The sequence below is a fragment of the Gambusia affinis genome, linkage group LG03 (assembly GCF_019740435.1).
Source record: "Gambusia affinis linkage group LG03, SWU_Gaff_1.0, whole genome shotgun sequence".
Lineage (NCBI taxonomy): Eukaryota > Metazoa > Chordata > Actinopteri > Cyprinodontiformes > Poeciliidae > Gambusia > Gambusia affinis.
In genome coordinates this window covers 4,063,567-4,077,839 of record NC_057870.1, presented here as the reverse complement: position 1 = coordinate 4,077,839, position 14,273 = coordinate 4,063,567, and the positions used below count along the sequence as shown (strand labels likewise).

At 38.8% G+C, this 14,273-nt stretch overlaps 1 protein-coding gene across 2 annotated transcripts; it reads right to left on the bottom strand.

The window, feature by feature from the left end:
- Positions 1–4,281: 4,281 nt before the first annotated feature.
- Positions 4,282–14,237, bottom strand: LOC122828412 (vesicle-associated membrane protein 8-like). 2 transcript variants are annotated; one of them, XM_044111953.1, is made up of 6 exons: positions 14,159–14,237; positions 13,465–13,569; positions 13,097–13,161; positions 10,495–10,662; positions 7,271–7,438; positions 4,282–4,734 (listed from the first exon to the last, which is right to left on the bottom strand). In XM_044111953.1, the coding sequence occupies exons 4-6, from the start codon at positions 10,657–10,659 to the stop codon at positions 4,549–4,551; spliced, it is 519 nt and encodes a 172-aa protein (XP_043967888.1). In that variant the 5' UTR covers positions 10,660–10,662; positions 13,097–13,161; positions 13,465–13,569; positions 14,159–14,237; the 3' UTR covers positions 4,282–4,548. The 2 variants fall into 2 exon arrangements, with proteins under 2 accessions (XP_043967888.1, XP_043967887.1); XM_044111952.1 differs by having other exon boundaries at positions 13,104–13,161.
- Between the last annotated feature and the right edge of the window lie 36 nt (positions 14,238–14,273).

The window sequence follows — 14,273 nt, the reverse complement described above, 5'->3', positions numbered from 1 at the left end:
CATCCACCGACTTCCTCCTACAGTTCAAAAATATGATGTTCTAATGTTAGGTGTGTGAGTGTGTGCAGATGGTTGTTCATCCTGTACCTCTGTGTTGTACTGTCCAGGGTGTACCCCGCCTCTCACCCCATACCTACATGAATACAGACTACATTTGAAGTTCCCAAGAAACTTTAGCCTGCTCCAGTTCACTTTGGAGATGTTTTATGGTCTCTGTGGATTGCTGCTGCAGCAAAGAGAACTCTTGTTCCATTTTCTGATGCAGATTGTTCTTTTCAGCTCTAAGTGCATTGATAAGATGATGGTCATTCTTGGCTCTTTCCAAATTAGCTTCTTTCTCACAATTCACCTCATACTGATAAATGTCTGCTTTCTCTCTCAGGGCAGAAACATCTGCTTCATACCTCCTGTTTAATTCTTGGTATGAAATCTTGTACAGCACCAGCTCACTCTGCAGACGGTTCTCTGTTTCCTGCAGGCAGACAATCTCCTTGGACATTTTTTCTTGGAGATCGTCCTTCTCAGCTCTCAGGTTTTCAAGGATCTTTTGCTCATGCTTGATTTGTTCTTCATAAAACATCTGCATGTCGACCTGCAGGTTCTCCTCACCTGCAGCTTCATATTTCGATTGAAGCTCCTCGTAGCAGTCTTGATTTGGTCCAGCTCTTGTTGGAGGCGTCTTTCTTTTTCTTTCTGGATTTGTGACCTGAATGCTTCCTCACCCACAATATGAGCTACCTTCAATTGCTCAAATTCCTTCTGCAGCAGCCTTTTCACCTTGTGTTTTATGTCTCTGTGCATCCTGGAAGCGATTATAGCTCGTCTGAGAGACTCTGAATTGGAAAACTCTTCTCCTGTCAGTAGTTCTCTCTTCATGTCCTTGAGTCTTTTCTGCCCTTGTAACTCGGCTTTTGTTTTCTCCAGTTCTCTTTGCACGTAGACCAGCTTTTGGTTCTCCTCAAACCATCTTGCTCTCTCCTTTTCCAGAAGAGAGCCAAGTCTCTGGATCTCTCTCTGTAACTCAATGGGAGGCGTTCTGTTCTCAGTCCAGCCTTGCAGATTTTGTCCAGCTCTCCATGCTCCATGCTGGGGTCTCATCTCACCGTTGGAGGAATGTGGCCTTTGGTTCCACATGTTTGGACAAAACAATGTTTGTTAAAATCCGTTTTGATCTGCAAACAATCTCAATGTTCAACTTTGAAAGCGCTTTGAGAACGTCTGAACTTGTCAGTAGTGCAGCAAACAATGACAAGAATGTAGAAGTTTGTTCCATACATACAGTGCTGATGACATCAGAAGCATGACTCTAGTCGTGACATCACAGAGTTTTCCTTCATCTCTGGAATGATGATGTGAGTGTTTGAGAAATCTACCACACTGACCAACCAACCTCCCCCATCATCCTTCTCCTCACCTTCCTACCCCCCATATTTGAAGGATAAGAAAAGCTTCTGAATATTGTAGCTCTGCAGACAGTGGTATTTTCCATATATATGTTAGTCAGCCTCTTGGATGCAGCACTGAGCTTCAGTTTGCTCACAGGGAAAGTGGATGTATTAAAGAAATTCAGATAAGCTTAACTGCTAACATGAGATGATTGTTAAAGTTGTAAAATCCCACCGAACCTCCTCCTGGTTGATTGCCTGTGATGGTGTTTTGATTGAATTTTATTGTCTTATTTGGGTTTTTTTTGTGAACATGTGAAGTTGGAAACTATGCAAATGAACATCTAAACATGGAAACTATTAGTTTAAATGAGTTGAAGCTTTTCTCTCACTTCAGAGACAGCCTGTGTCAACACTACAATGAAAAGAATGGTTGCCATGGACGGTGAACCTAATCTGAATGATGACATAAACTACCTGCAGATTATTTCTGTTTAATTTTGGTCATATCTGATTGTTTTCCATGGATACCAACCTCTAGGATATGTCGCAAATACCCATCGTCACCGCTCTTTTTTGGTGCTTTTATATCGCACCAACCTGGAAGCTGTTCCAAATGACAATAAATTCTCACCTAGTTCTGTGTTGCAGGAGGAAGGGAAGAGCCGCCTGCAGCAGACGCAGGACAAGGTAGAGCAGGTGACAGTGATAATGCTGGACAACAAGAGAAAGGCAGAAGAAAGATCTGGCAACCTGGGAGACACAAAGTACATGATACTTTGTGTAGATCTTGAACAACACAAATGTTCAAATCTGTTTTTAGAAATGTATGCAACACAGAAAAATGTTAGAAAAGGAAAGGGTGTGAGTCCTTTCTGGTGACGCTGAAGTTGACTTTCACAGCAGATCTGAATGGCTGCCAGCCATAACGCCAAATCCTTTGTTTACCCCAAAACTTAAGGAGAGTCATGGCTTGTTTATGATCCCAATCGTACCACAAACATCCATTATCGTTGTGGCACTGACCTAAAAGCTGTTCCAAATGACATTAAATTCTCATCTGTCTCTACGTTCCAGGAGGACGGGAAGAGCCGCCTGCAGCAGACGCAGGACAAGGTAGAGCAGGTGACAGTGATCATGCTGGACAACAAGAGAAAGGCAGAAGAAAGATCTGGCAACCTGGGAGACCTGGAGCAGCAGGCCGAGGATCTGCTGGAGAAGGTAGCTGCTGGAGGCGCCGTCCAACTGCAAAACCCATCATGGCTGCCACACCGTCGCTTGGGCCGCTTATGAAAGATCTTTTTTATCAAAAGTAAATTCGTCATGGGATTAATCCTGTGTAATAGTTATGTGTATTTACATTAATTGATTGTGTAAAAATGGTTCTATGTTGAGAAAGGCGTTTCCTATTGTTAGCTAATATGAATGAAGCAGGCTGTTTTTGTTTAATTCAGCATATGAAGCTTTTAAAACTTTGACGTGGAAAGACAGTGAGCCCTCTTGATACGACAGAAAACTCAAGTTTTTCAGAAAATGCCCACTTATCAATGACTTGTTAGTTCATATGTCAACTGAATCAACTGTAGATGATACACATCCTTATAACACATATTGAAAAGTACCAAGTAATGGAACCTATTTCAACATGTGTTTTTCTGTCCGCAGAGTAAAGTTTTTGAAAAAACAACCAGGAAGTTGAAGCCCAAGAAGCCCAAAGAAGCCATCATCGTCAGTGTGGTGGCAGGACTCATCATTTTGGGACTTATAATCTTTGTTCTTATCAAATTTGCAGGATAGCATAAAAAGCAAAAGCTTCCTGGCAATAAATGAGCTGAAGGACTGTTGATCCTGGACAGCAAAGACCCTGGAAATAAGCTGTATGTGTGAGACTCTGCTGCGAGATGTGATACAAAATAAATTTTGTTCTATGAAAAAAAAAGTGGTTTCATCTCCTGCATACTGTAAAGAATCCCGTAACTGAAGAAACATGTTGACTGGTGAAAGCCTTCATCGGCCTGTTTGATCATTTTAATAATGTTGGACTTTCTACGATGAAGGACGTTTTATTGCCTCACGACGTGGCATACATCTCTCACAAGGGAGTGTTTTTTTTCTTTACTTCTCTCTCTGTGCGCACTCTCAAGCTTCCAACTTTCTAGTAGTGCGCCTCTGGTGGGGCAAAACTGCTACTACATGCAAAACGTTTGTCTTGATGTTTTGGCTAAATCCAAGTTAAAGTACAGATTAAATAATGAAACTATTGGTTATAACAATAGAATAAACATAGTGGGGTTGTTGGCTGTCCACATTTTACCAATAGCCCTTAAAATTAACTTTTGCCACAATGAGTTGCTTTCACAAAGAAGATGCATTAAAACTTTTAAGCACTGAGAGGCAGTCACACTATTTCCTATCCTGCCATCTATGTTGAGACAATAACATACATGTTGAAACTCGTAGCATGTTCATAGCAACACTTAGTAGCTGAATTAGTCAAATTATTTTCAGACTGCAGTACGCTCATGTGAGAGAATCTTCACCAACGCAGACAGAGTCTTTGCATGGTCTGGCATGTGATTAGGTAAAGTTATTATTGAATCATTGGGGTGACGTGTGTAGTGCTGGTGTAAGCCCCATTGAAGGGACAGCAATATGAATGTGTCCACAAATATAAAAGGTGTCCACAAAATATTTTAATAATTTCTTTCTTAACATGATGACCAGAAACATTAAAAAAAGATGTGGAAATTTTTCCTAAAATAAAGTGCAAAATAATAATAAAAAAAGATCAGAGCAAATTAAAGTAAAATATTTTCTTTAAAAGTAGATTTGAGAAACAACAACAAAAAATATTTCAAGCGGGAATTTGAAACTAAAGTTTTGATCTCAAATATCAAGCCGATACTGATACCGACTTAGTATCAGGATTATGGATATTTCAAATTGATCTGATCGCCTCCTCTATGCAGGGTTTTCTGAACAACTGAACATAACAGTTTCTTGATTGTGTAGTGAAATGGCTGCTTTAAATTGACTGAATAGCAACATGACTACAATACAATAATTTATACTATCAACTAATTTGTCAATTCTATTTTAGTTTGTTGTGAAACGCTGTATAATGCGTCCATAATCAATAATCAATGTTTGTGTTGATGTGTGTTCAGGGCTTGGAGGTGGGCGTGGCTGCAGGAGCCACAGGCGGGCTGGTGGGAATGACCCTGACGGCCAGCAGGACGATAACGACGACGATGATGAGGACGATCACGGCCACGGCTACCATCAGCTTGACGTTCTTCCACCAGTAGGAGCGAGACACTTTCTTAGTTGTACGGCGGAAATTATAAGCCTGAGCAGAGGAAATAACAAAAAAAGAAAAAAGAAAAAGCAATTTGTGTGATTCTTGGAAGGGTGAGGATGTGCTTTGTGAAGGAAGGTGTGTTTGAAACAAAGAGGAAAAAAGTCCCACTGGAGTCCGTGGAGAGAGCTTGGACCTTAGAATTCAAGCAGGTTTACAGCTTGATGCTTTTCAACTCTTAATTTGCTTTTGCCTCCCCGTAACCCCTACAGGAGCGCTGCCGGGAATCCTGGGCCCCCTGACAAAAAAAATAGATTGGGGCCCCCCTGCGCAGCCTCTGTTACAAAGTTTTGAGTCTATTTGACCATAAAAAGCGTCAAAATTTTAAAGGCTTCCAACTGCCTTGCTTTCTTTGGTTCAATACTGATAACTAGCCCAATATTTACTGCTCATGAATTTAACATCCAACAGTCTGCATACAGTTTGCAAGTAGGTTGCTCAATTTTTTTCTATTAGTTTTAGATTACTGAAATGTCTTTCCCCATGAGCAACAATCAAGAGCAACGTGGAAAATACACATAAAGCAATCCAGACTTCTCAAAAAAATGCTTTGTAGTTGCTTTTTATTCAAGCTGGAGTATAGAACTTTAATGAAAAATATGTTTTCTCCATATTTGTTAACACTGTCACCATGTTGTGACAGTTTGTTATGAGACAGATAATCTGTGAAAACAATCAATCTCTTCCACCTCGTTCCTCAGTTACTCTTGCTAGATAAAGTAATGCAACGTTCCAACCAAAACAACCAATCAGAACCAGGAGGAGGGTCTTAGTGCTGTCAATCAACTTCATTCACTCACTGCTAAATGTGCTAATGGTGGAAAAACAACTTATCATTACAGGAAACCGTTTATCTGCCGTCATTGGTAGCTATGCTAACTAGACTGAGCACTCACAACAGGCTATGCTATCTGTAGCATAGCACAGAGCGAGGGGGAGAAAGGATGAGCAGCACCACATGAGATTGTGATTGACAGCACTAAAACTCTCCTGCCGCTGACTGGTTATTTCTAGATAGCACTTTGAGAAGGCAGAGAAAATAGATTTTTCACAGATTATCTCTTATATCATACTGTCACGACATAATGACAGTTTTAACAAATATGTGAAAAAAAAAAATTATATAAAAGTGACATACTGCAGCTTTAATTTCACTCAGGAGAGGACGGGACAGGAGAGGACGGGTCAGGAGGGACGTGAGTTAGAGCTGCTGCTGACTGACTCAGCTGTTGTCAAGTGGTAAAAGGTACATGGGACAGGTTAAATATATCAATATGTTGGTAATTTTTTTCTTTAGTTCATTAAATGCTAGTGAAAAGGAGGCAAACATTTTGTAGCTAAGCTAACTATGCTAAATGGTTGATAATCTCTCTACCCTCTTCTCTGAGAAAAACTGGGTTATAAATTGACATCTTTTTCTTTTTCTCTCTATTTTTTATTTTTTGAAAACCTGATTTTATTATTTTTCTCAGCAGCATAGTAACTGCAGCAGTCGTTCTTGTCTTGTTCTAACTGCTGCTGAGCACCGTCACCGTCAAGCGCGCTACGCAGGAACGAACCATTTCATGCCGATCCAGGGGAAATATGGATGTGTGTTTTTTGGTCTGGGAGGGGTAACATTAAGTTTTTGCTGCTGAAAACAATATTCAAAAACACAATGTGATTCATTTTGTAATTCACAGGGCATCAGTGTTTTTTAATTTCTATGAACAATAAATAAATAAATTGTGGAGGGCCCCGTGTCGCCCAGGGGCCCTTAGAATTGTCATAACTTTCCCCCCCTGTACGGCGCCCCGGCCCCCCCTCACTTAAAGATTTTGCATTGTCAAACAAACCTTAATTCAAATTCAAAATTCAATTAAAAATGTGCTAATTATCCTAAAGTGGTAAAATACCACACAAAGATAGTAAATACAGAAATTAGTTTTCAAGTTTTATTTTAATACTTTATCTTACAGGTGATTAGCTACTCTTATAGCCTTTTTAAGACCTTTTTTTTTTTAAACAAATATTTGATTGTGTTACTGTTAAGTATTTTACTTTTCCTTGTTTGTATTTAACCTGTGCAGGTTGAGCTGTTGGAAAGGTACTAAATAAATAAATATTGGCATTAAATTGTAATAATTCTGAATGTAAAACAGAATGTGAGCTGTAGGTAATGAATGTGTCCATTAACTTGATTAGGACTGAAGCTCATCAGTGATGTCTGGTAGCTACATGACCCCGACCGCACAGAGGAGCGTCTGATCAAACCACGGAGAGCTGTTGGGTTAATGAGCTCGTTCCCTTTGCGAGCTGCGACAATGCCCGACTAAAAAGCACCTAATTAAAGGTTTGGTGGAGCAGCTCACGAAGGCTGAACGTCATTTATTCACTTTAGCTCCTGTCTTGCTAAACTGGTTTAGCTGTGATCTTTCACTGCAATCGCAGATTATTATTTATTTTTTTTTAAATTTTCTTATGAAAGAAAGAGTCCAAATATTCTGTTTGGTTTTAGGAAGATCTACTTGTGACTGAAGACACTGACCCTGTTTTCCAGATACTCTGACACTTTCATGAGTTTTTCCAGATTTTCTTCTCGGCGGAGGATCTCTTCCAAATTTTTCTTCATGATCTCCTTCACTTCATCGATCTGCCTGGACAGGTCTCTGGTCTTGTGTTTCAGCTGCTGTTCGCCACCTTTTTCTTCCATCTCCTGTGATGGTGGACAGAGAGACGGCAGACAGCTGAACTACGTTTGTGGAAATCATTATAATTATTATGACAACGTCAAATTACCGCATGCACTGAGAGTCTTAAAAAACTTGATTTCCTGTCTTCATGCCATCATCTATAGTATCACATTTATTTACCTTTCATTGAGTGTAATTACATAATTGCATACCACAAAGTTAAAATTACAATTTTCATGATTTTGTTTAACCTTATCATCAGCTCAAATGTAAACTCCTATTTTTTTGGGGACGGAGGGGTCCAATATTAAAATTCATCGGATGCCCTGAAATAACTAAAAGCAACGCCAACAGAAATGTTTATTTAAAGAACCAGGGAGGCTTAAAGAAAAAACAAAATCAAACCAGCAACAACTAAAGAATCTCAAAACAAAAACAAACTTTCACAAGTGTGAAGGAGAAGTCATAGAGGTTAGAGGAATTGTTCTAAATTTGGTAAAACGTATTTCATTGTATATTCAGAGTATCTACTACCTATCAGGGAATATATGGTCACTGTTCAGGTTGCTGTGATCTGGATCCTCTTCAAGCATTTGACATGCTGAGGTAGGTAAATCTTTATAAATGCAGTATGAGATTACATAATGCTAAAAACCAGTTCCCTGCTCTACGGGTTATAGAGTATTGGCTCTTGACTGTATGAAAATGATTACTTCCTGGAGGCCAGGTTTTGCATTTTACCCAGTTGCTAATGTTGACGCATGTAATGTGCCCCGTAACCCCTACAGGAGCGCTGCCGGGAATCCTGGGCCCCCTGACAAAAAAAATAGATTGGGGCCCCCCTGCGCAGCCTCTGTTACAAAGTTTTGAGTCTATTTGACCATAAAAAGCGTCAAAATTTTAAAGGCTTCCAACTGCCTTGCTTTCTTTGGTTCAATACTGATAACTAGCCGAATATTTACTGCTCATGAATTTAACATCCAACAGTCTGCATACAGTTTGCAAGTAGGTTGCTCAATTTTTTTCTATTAGTTTTAGATTACTGAAATGTCTTTCCCCATGAGCAACAATCAAGAGCAACGTGGAAAATACACATAAAGCAATCCAGACTTCTCAAAAAAATGCTTTGTAGTTGCTTTTTATTCAAGCTGGAGTATAGAACTTTAATGAAAAATATGTTTTCTCCATATTTGTTAACACTGTCACCATGTTGTGACAGTTTGTTATGAGACAGATAATCTGTGAAAACAATCAATCTCTTCCACCTCGTTCCTCAGTTACTCTTGCTAGATAAAGTAATGCAACGTTCCAACCAAAACAACCAATCAGAACCAGGAGGAGGGTCTTAGTGCTGTCAATCAACTTCATTCACTCACTGCTAAATGTGCTAATGGTGGAAATACAACTTATCATTACAGGAAACCGTTTATCTGCCATCATTGGTAGCTATGCTAACTAGACTGAGCACTCACAACAGGCTATGCTATCTGTAGCATAGCACAGAGCGAGGGGGAGAAAGGATGAGCAGCACCACATGAGATTGTGATTGACAGCACTAAAACTCTCCTGCCGCTGACTGGTTATTTCTAGATAGCACTTTGAGAAGGCAGAGAAAATAGATTTTTCACAGATTATCTCTTATATCATACTGTCACGACATAATGACAGTTTTAACAAATATGTGAAAAAAAAAATTATATAAAAGTGACATACTGCAGCTTTAATTTCACTCAGGAGAGGACGGGTCAGGAGAGGACGTGAGTTAGAGCTGCTGCTGACTGACTCAGCTGTTGTCAAGTGGTAAAAGGTACATGGGACAGGTTAAATATATCAATATGTTGGTAATTTTTTTCTTTAGTTCATTAAATGCTAGTGAAAAGGAGGCAAACATTTTGTAGCTAAGCTAACTATGCTAAATGGTTGATAATCTCTCTACCCTCTTCTCGGAGAAAAACTGGGTTATAAATTGACATCTTTTTCTTTTTCTCTCTATTTTTTATTTTTTGAAAACCTGATTTTATTATTTTTCTCAGCAGCATAGTAACTGCAGCAGTCGTTCTTGTTCTAACTGCTGCTGAGCACCGTCACTCAAGCTGCGCCACGAGGAACGAACCATTTCATGCCGATCCAGGGGAAATATGGATGTGTGTTTTTTGGTCTGGGAGGGGTAACATTAAGTTTTTGCTGCTGAAAACAATATTCAAAAACACAATGTGATTCATTTTGTAATTCACAGGGCATCAGTGTTTTTTAATTTCTATGAACAATAAATAAATAAATTGTGGAGGCCCCGTGTCGCCCAGGGGCCCTTAGAATTGTCATAACTTTCCCCCCCTGTTCGGCGCCCCGGCCCCCCCGCACTTAAAGATTTTGCATTGTCAAACAAACCTTAATTCAAATTCAAAATTCAATTAAAAATGTGCTAATTATCCTAAAGTGGTAAAATACCACACAAAGATAGTAAATACAGAAATTAGTTTTCAAGTTTTATTTTAATACTTTATCTTACAGGTGAATAGCTACTCTTATAGCCTTTTTAAGACCTTTTTTTTTTAAACAAATATTTGATTGTGTTACTGTTAAGTATTTTACTTATCCTTGTTTGTATTTAACCTGTGCAGGTTAAGCTGTTGGAAAGGTACTAAATAAATAAATATTGGCATTAAATTGTAATAATTCTGAATGTAAAACAGAATGTGAGCTGTAGGTAATGAATGTGTCCATTAACTTGATTAGGACTGAAGCTCATCAGTGATGTCTGGTAGCTACATGACCCCGACCGCACAGAGGAGCGTCTGATCAAACCACGGAGAGCTGTTGGGTTAATGAGCTCGTTCTCTTTGCGAGCTGCGACAATGCCCGACTAAAAAGCACCTAATTAAAGGTTTGGTGGAGCAGCTCACGAAGGCTGAACGTCATTTATTCACTTTAGCTCCTGTCTTGCTAAACTGGTTTGGCTGTGATCTTTCACTGCAATCACAGATTATTATTTATTTTTTTTTAAATTTTCTTATGAAAGAAAGAGTCCAAATATTCCATTCGGTTTTAGGAAGATCTACGTGTGACTGAAGACACTGACCCTGTTTTTCAGATACTCTAACACTTCCATGAGTTTTTCCGGATTTTCTTCTCGGCGGAGGAGCTCTTCCAAATTTTTCTTCATGGTCTCCTTCACTTCATCGATCTGCCTGGACAGGTCTCTGGTCTTGTGTTTCAGCTGCTGTTCGCCACCTTTTTCTTCCATCTCCTGTGATGGTGAACAGAGAGACGGCAGACAGCTGAACTACGTTTGTGGAAATCATTATAATTATTATGACAACGTCAAATTACCGCATGCACTGAGTGTCTTAAAAAACTTGATTTCCTGTCTTCATGCCATCATCTATAGTAGCACATTTATTTACCTTTCATTGAGTGTAATTACATAATTGCATACCACAAAGTTAAAATTACAATTTTCATGATTTTGTTTAACCTTATCATCAGCTCAAATGTAAACTCCTATTTTTTTGGGGGGGTCCAATATTAAAATTCATCAGATGCCCTGAAATAACTAAAAGCAACGCCAACAGAAATGTTTATTTAAAGAACCAGGGAGGCTTAAAGAAAAAAAAAACAAAACAGCAACAACTAAAGAATCTCAAAACAAAAACAAACTTTCACAAGTGTGAAGGAGAAGTCATAGAGGTTAGAGGAATTGTTCTAAATTTGGTAAAACGTATTTCATTGTATATTCAGAGTATCTACTACCTATCAGGGAATATATGGTCACTGTTCAGGTTGCTGTGATCTGGATCCTCTTCAAGCATTTGACATGCTGAGGTAGGTAAATCTTTATAAATGCAGTATGAGATTACATAATGCTAAAAACCAGTTCCCTGCTCTACGGGTTATAGAGTCTTGGCTCTTGACTGTATGAAAATGATTACTTCCTGGAGGCCAGGTTTTGCATTTTACCCAGTTGCTAATGTTGACGCATGTAATGTGCAAGTTCGACGCTGTGAAGCTTACTGAAAATTGCCTGCACTGTAAACAACCATCCTCCACTCTGAAGAGAGACGAGCCGTGCCAAATGATAATCTAATATTCGTTCACTTCCTCTGCTGCCATTGATAGAATACAATTCTACAACAGCACAGAAAACTGACGTCATTGTTCACATTTTCTGCAGTTCTCTGAAATTCTAGAGGGGAATCAAAGTGAATGGGAGAAAGCCCAGACGAAGCGAGATCTAAATCGAGCTGAACAGCGTGAGAAGGCAACAATCAGGCTAACATTTCAGGAGCGTTACAGTAAATTCTCTAGCTGTGCCACATATGTGCTGCAGCCTGACCTACCTACATATCAAAGTGTGAATGCTAACGTATCTGATGTGCTAAAGAATGATTTACCAGGCTGTGTAATGAAAACAATGTTTCTGCCCCGTGTCTTACAAGCGTTGCTGCTCCAGCGCTCATTACAACAGTTGCTAATTGATCCAATATAGAGTCTCAAATGAGTCTCAGTGGTAAGAGAAAAAGTAGAGCACACTGTAAAACATCAGATCTCTATGCCAAATGACACCATATGCCTAAAATAACAGCAGCCTTTTTTTTTTCACTTTTATATTTATTCCCTCTCAGCAGCAGCTGTTTTGAGAAAAAAAAACTGCATTGAAATCACCTGGCAGCCTCTGAACGCTGTGGCTCTTTATGTCTGGTTGAACGATGTGTGTGCCCAGTTGATTCTTTTTTCTTTTTTGGGAGGGGGAATTTTATCGTAATCCATAGGGAGGCCCAGAAAATCTTTGGGAACCACTGCGTTAAAGCAAAACGAGGTCACTTTTCTACTTGATCAGAAAAACAATCTTTTAATGCGAGTGTGTTAAATTTTTCCAAATTGCTTATTGTGGCTGAGAGACAAACTCAAGAATAAGAAACGATGCGAACAACAATAAATATTTCAAACAAAAAGCAAAGTGTACAGTTTTACCATTCAGTTCATTTTAACGTTCAACCACCACAGACTTAATATATTCTAACATTAAGTGTTATCACTCCTGCCAGACTTAATCTATGCAGTTCGGGACGATTTTTCCCCACGTGAAGAACATTTACTGTAAAATCTGTTTCCTGGTGGGGGGGAAGGGGAAGTTACACCCAAAGGAATGGGAACGAAAAGTTGGGATATTGCAGTAGTTTGACCTCAAATGTCATTTTCTATTCATCCTAAAACAAGAACAAAAACTCAGCGTCCTCCATCACTGTTTAAAAGCCGAAAATGATGCCGAGTCGTTTGATGTTTGTCACCAGTTGCTCAGATTCTCAGTGTTTTTATTTCATGAGTAGATTTGTTGCAGGTGATGGCTCTCAAAACAGAAAGAAATATATAACTGAGTGCATTAAATAGTTCTTTAAACAATCTTAAAAGTGCAATAACGTGTACAGTTTCTTTATGACTTAAAAAGAAACATTAGTATTTTAAACTTAAGTTTGTAAAATAACAATTGAAGAAATTATCAATGAATAGAGACATTATGGGAGCATTTTTGTCTTCAATAAAGAATCTGCCTGTTGCCTATTAAAAATCGACAGCTTTTCTGACAAGTGTAGTGCCTTGTTCTAGAGAAATATTGATAAAACAAAAACTTTAAAAACTCTGCTGTTCTTTGCTCTAAGAACATCGAAAGGTTTAATACTTACTACTTACTCTGGATCAGCTCTCTGCTGAAGTGACTGTAAAGATCCTCTGATGTGTCTGGAACTTCCTGGAGAGCAGGGTTTTTAGATGATCCTATTTCTCATTCATTTGAATGTGTGGTTTATGACTCAGACAAATACCCGGAAAATGTACTAGTCATTAGGGAGGAAGAATATAAGATATTTAAATTTAGTCTAAATAAAAAAAACAAAAAACATACTGCATTAATCCCACATGAGATTAATACAGTATTTATGCAACTCTCAAGAACTCTTGCACAGCCATTTGTCTCAACAGGATTTCTCCTGTCATTTCTTGATTTCATGAAGAATCCATCTTTTTTCCATGGGTTCTACAGTAGTTCCCAGACCTTTTTTTATCAGGTTGTTGAGTCTTTTTAGATCCCTGGCTCTGATGCTGTTGCCCCAGTAGATGAGGGTAGAAGAAAGGACACTCAGACCACAGCAGGACTTCCCTAAAAAAAAGAGACAAATGACCAGTTACATTCTCCCTCCTCACTAACTTTAACTTATGCAAATTAGATGCAAACCTTAAACAGTTAATTTGGTAAATTTGTCTTCGGTGAATGCTTATTTTAAGGCCTAATGCAATTAAAAGGTAAACTTTAGCCATCATTTACACACTAATAGAATACAAAACCATTTTTTCAGCCAAAATAAAAGTTTTAGAGAGTGGATTCAAGAGTTCAAAAAGTGAGCCTACCAACAGTCCTGCTTTTCCTTGTAAGTTTTTTATCAATAGGTCAATTGACAGGGGATGCAGATATTGGCAGGCTCAGAAATTAAAACGCATCCCCTCTTATATTAATAGACTGAACAGTTATGGGTGATATCAAATACATAATAGCCCTGTTTTCTCATGCGGTAAGCTATTATGGTGTTAAAAGAAAAAGCGGGGAAGAGCATATTCATCAGACAGGGACTGTAAAACGCTCGACTCATATGTCTCAATAAAGGTGTCAATACCGTATTTATTTCAATTCATCTGAAAAATAAAACCCACCGTTTTAGGGAGGTTAAGAAACATGATAATGTTACGAATACCTTTTAAAAGTTGCCTCTTCGGTCATACTTCAGTCCGTTTTCTCACCAATATGCGAGTTTAGAGCGATGCGGGTTCCCGCGACAAGGGAATGCAATTCTCGGCATAACACCTGTC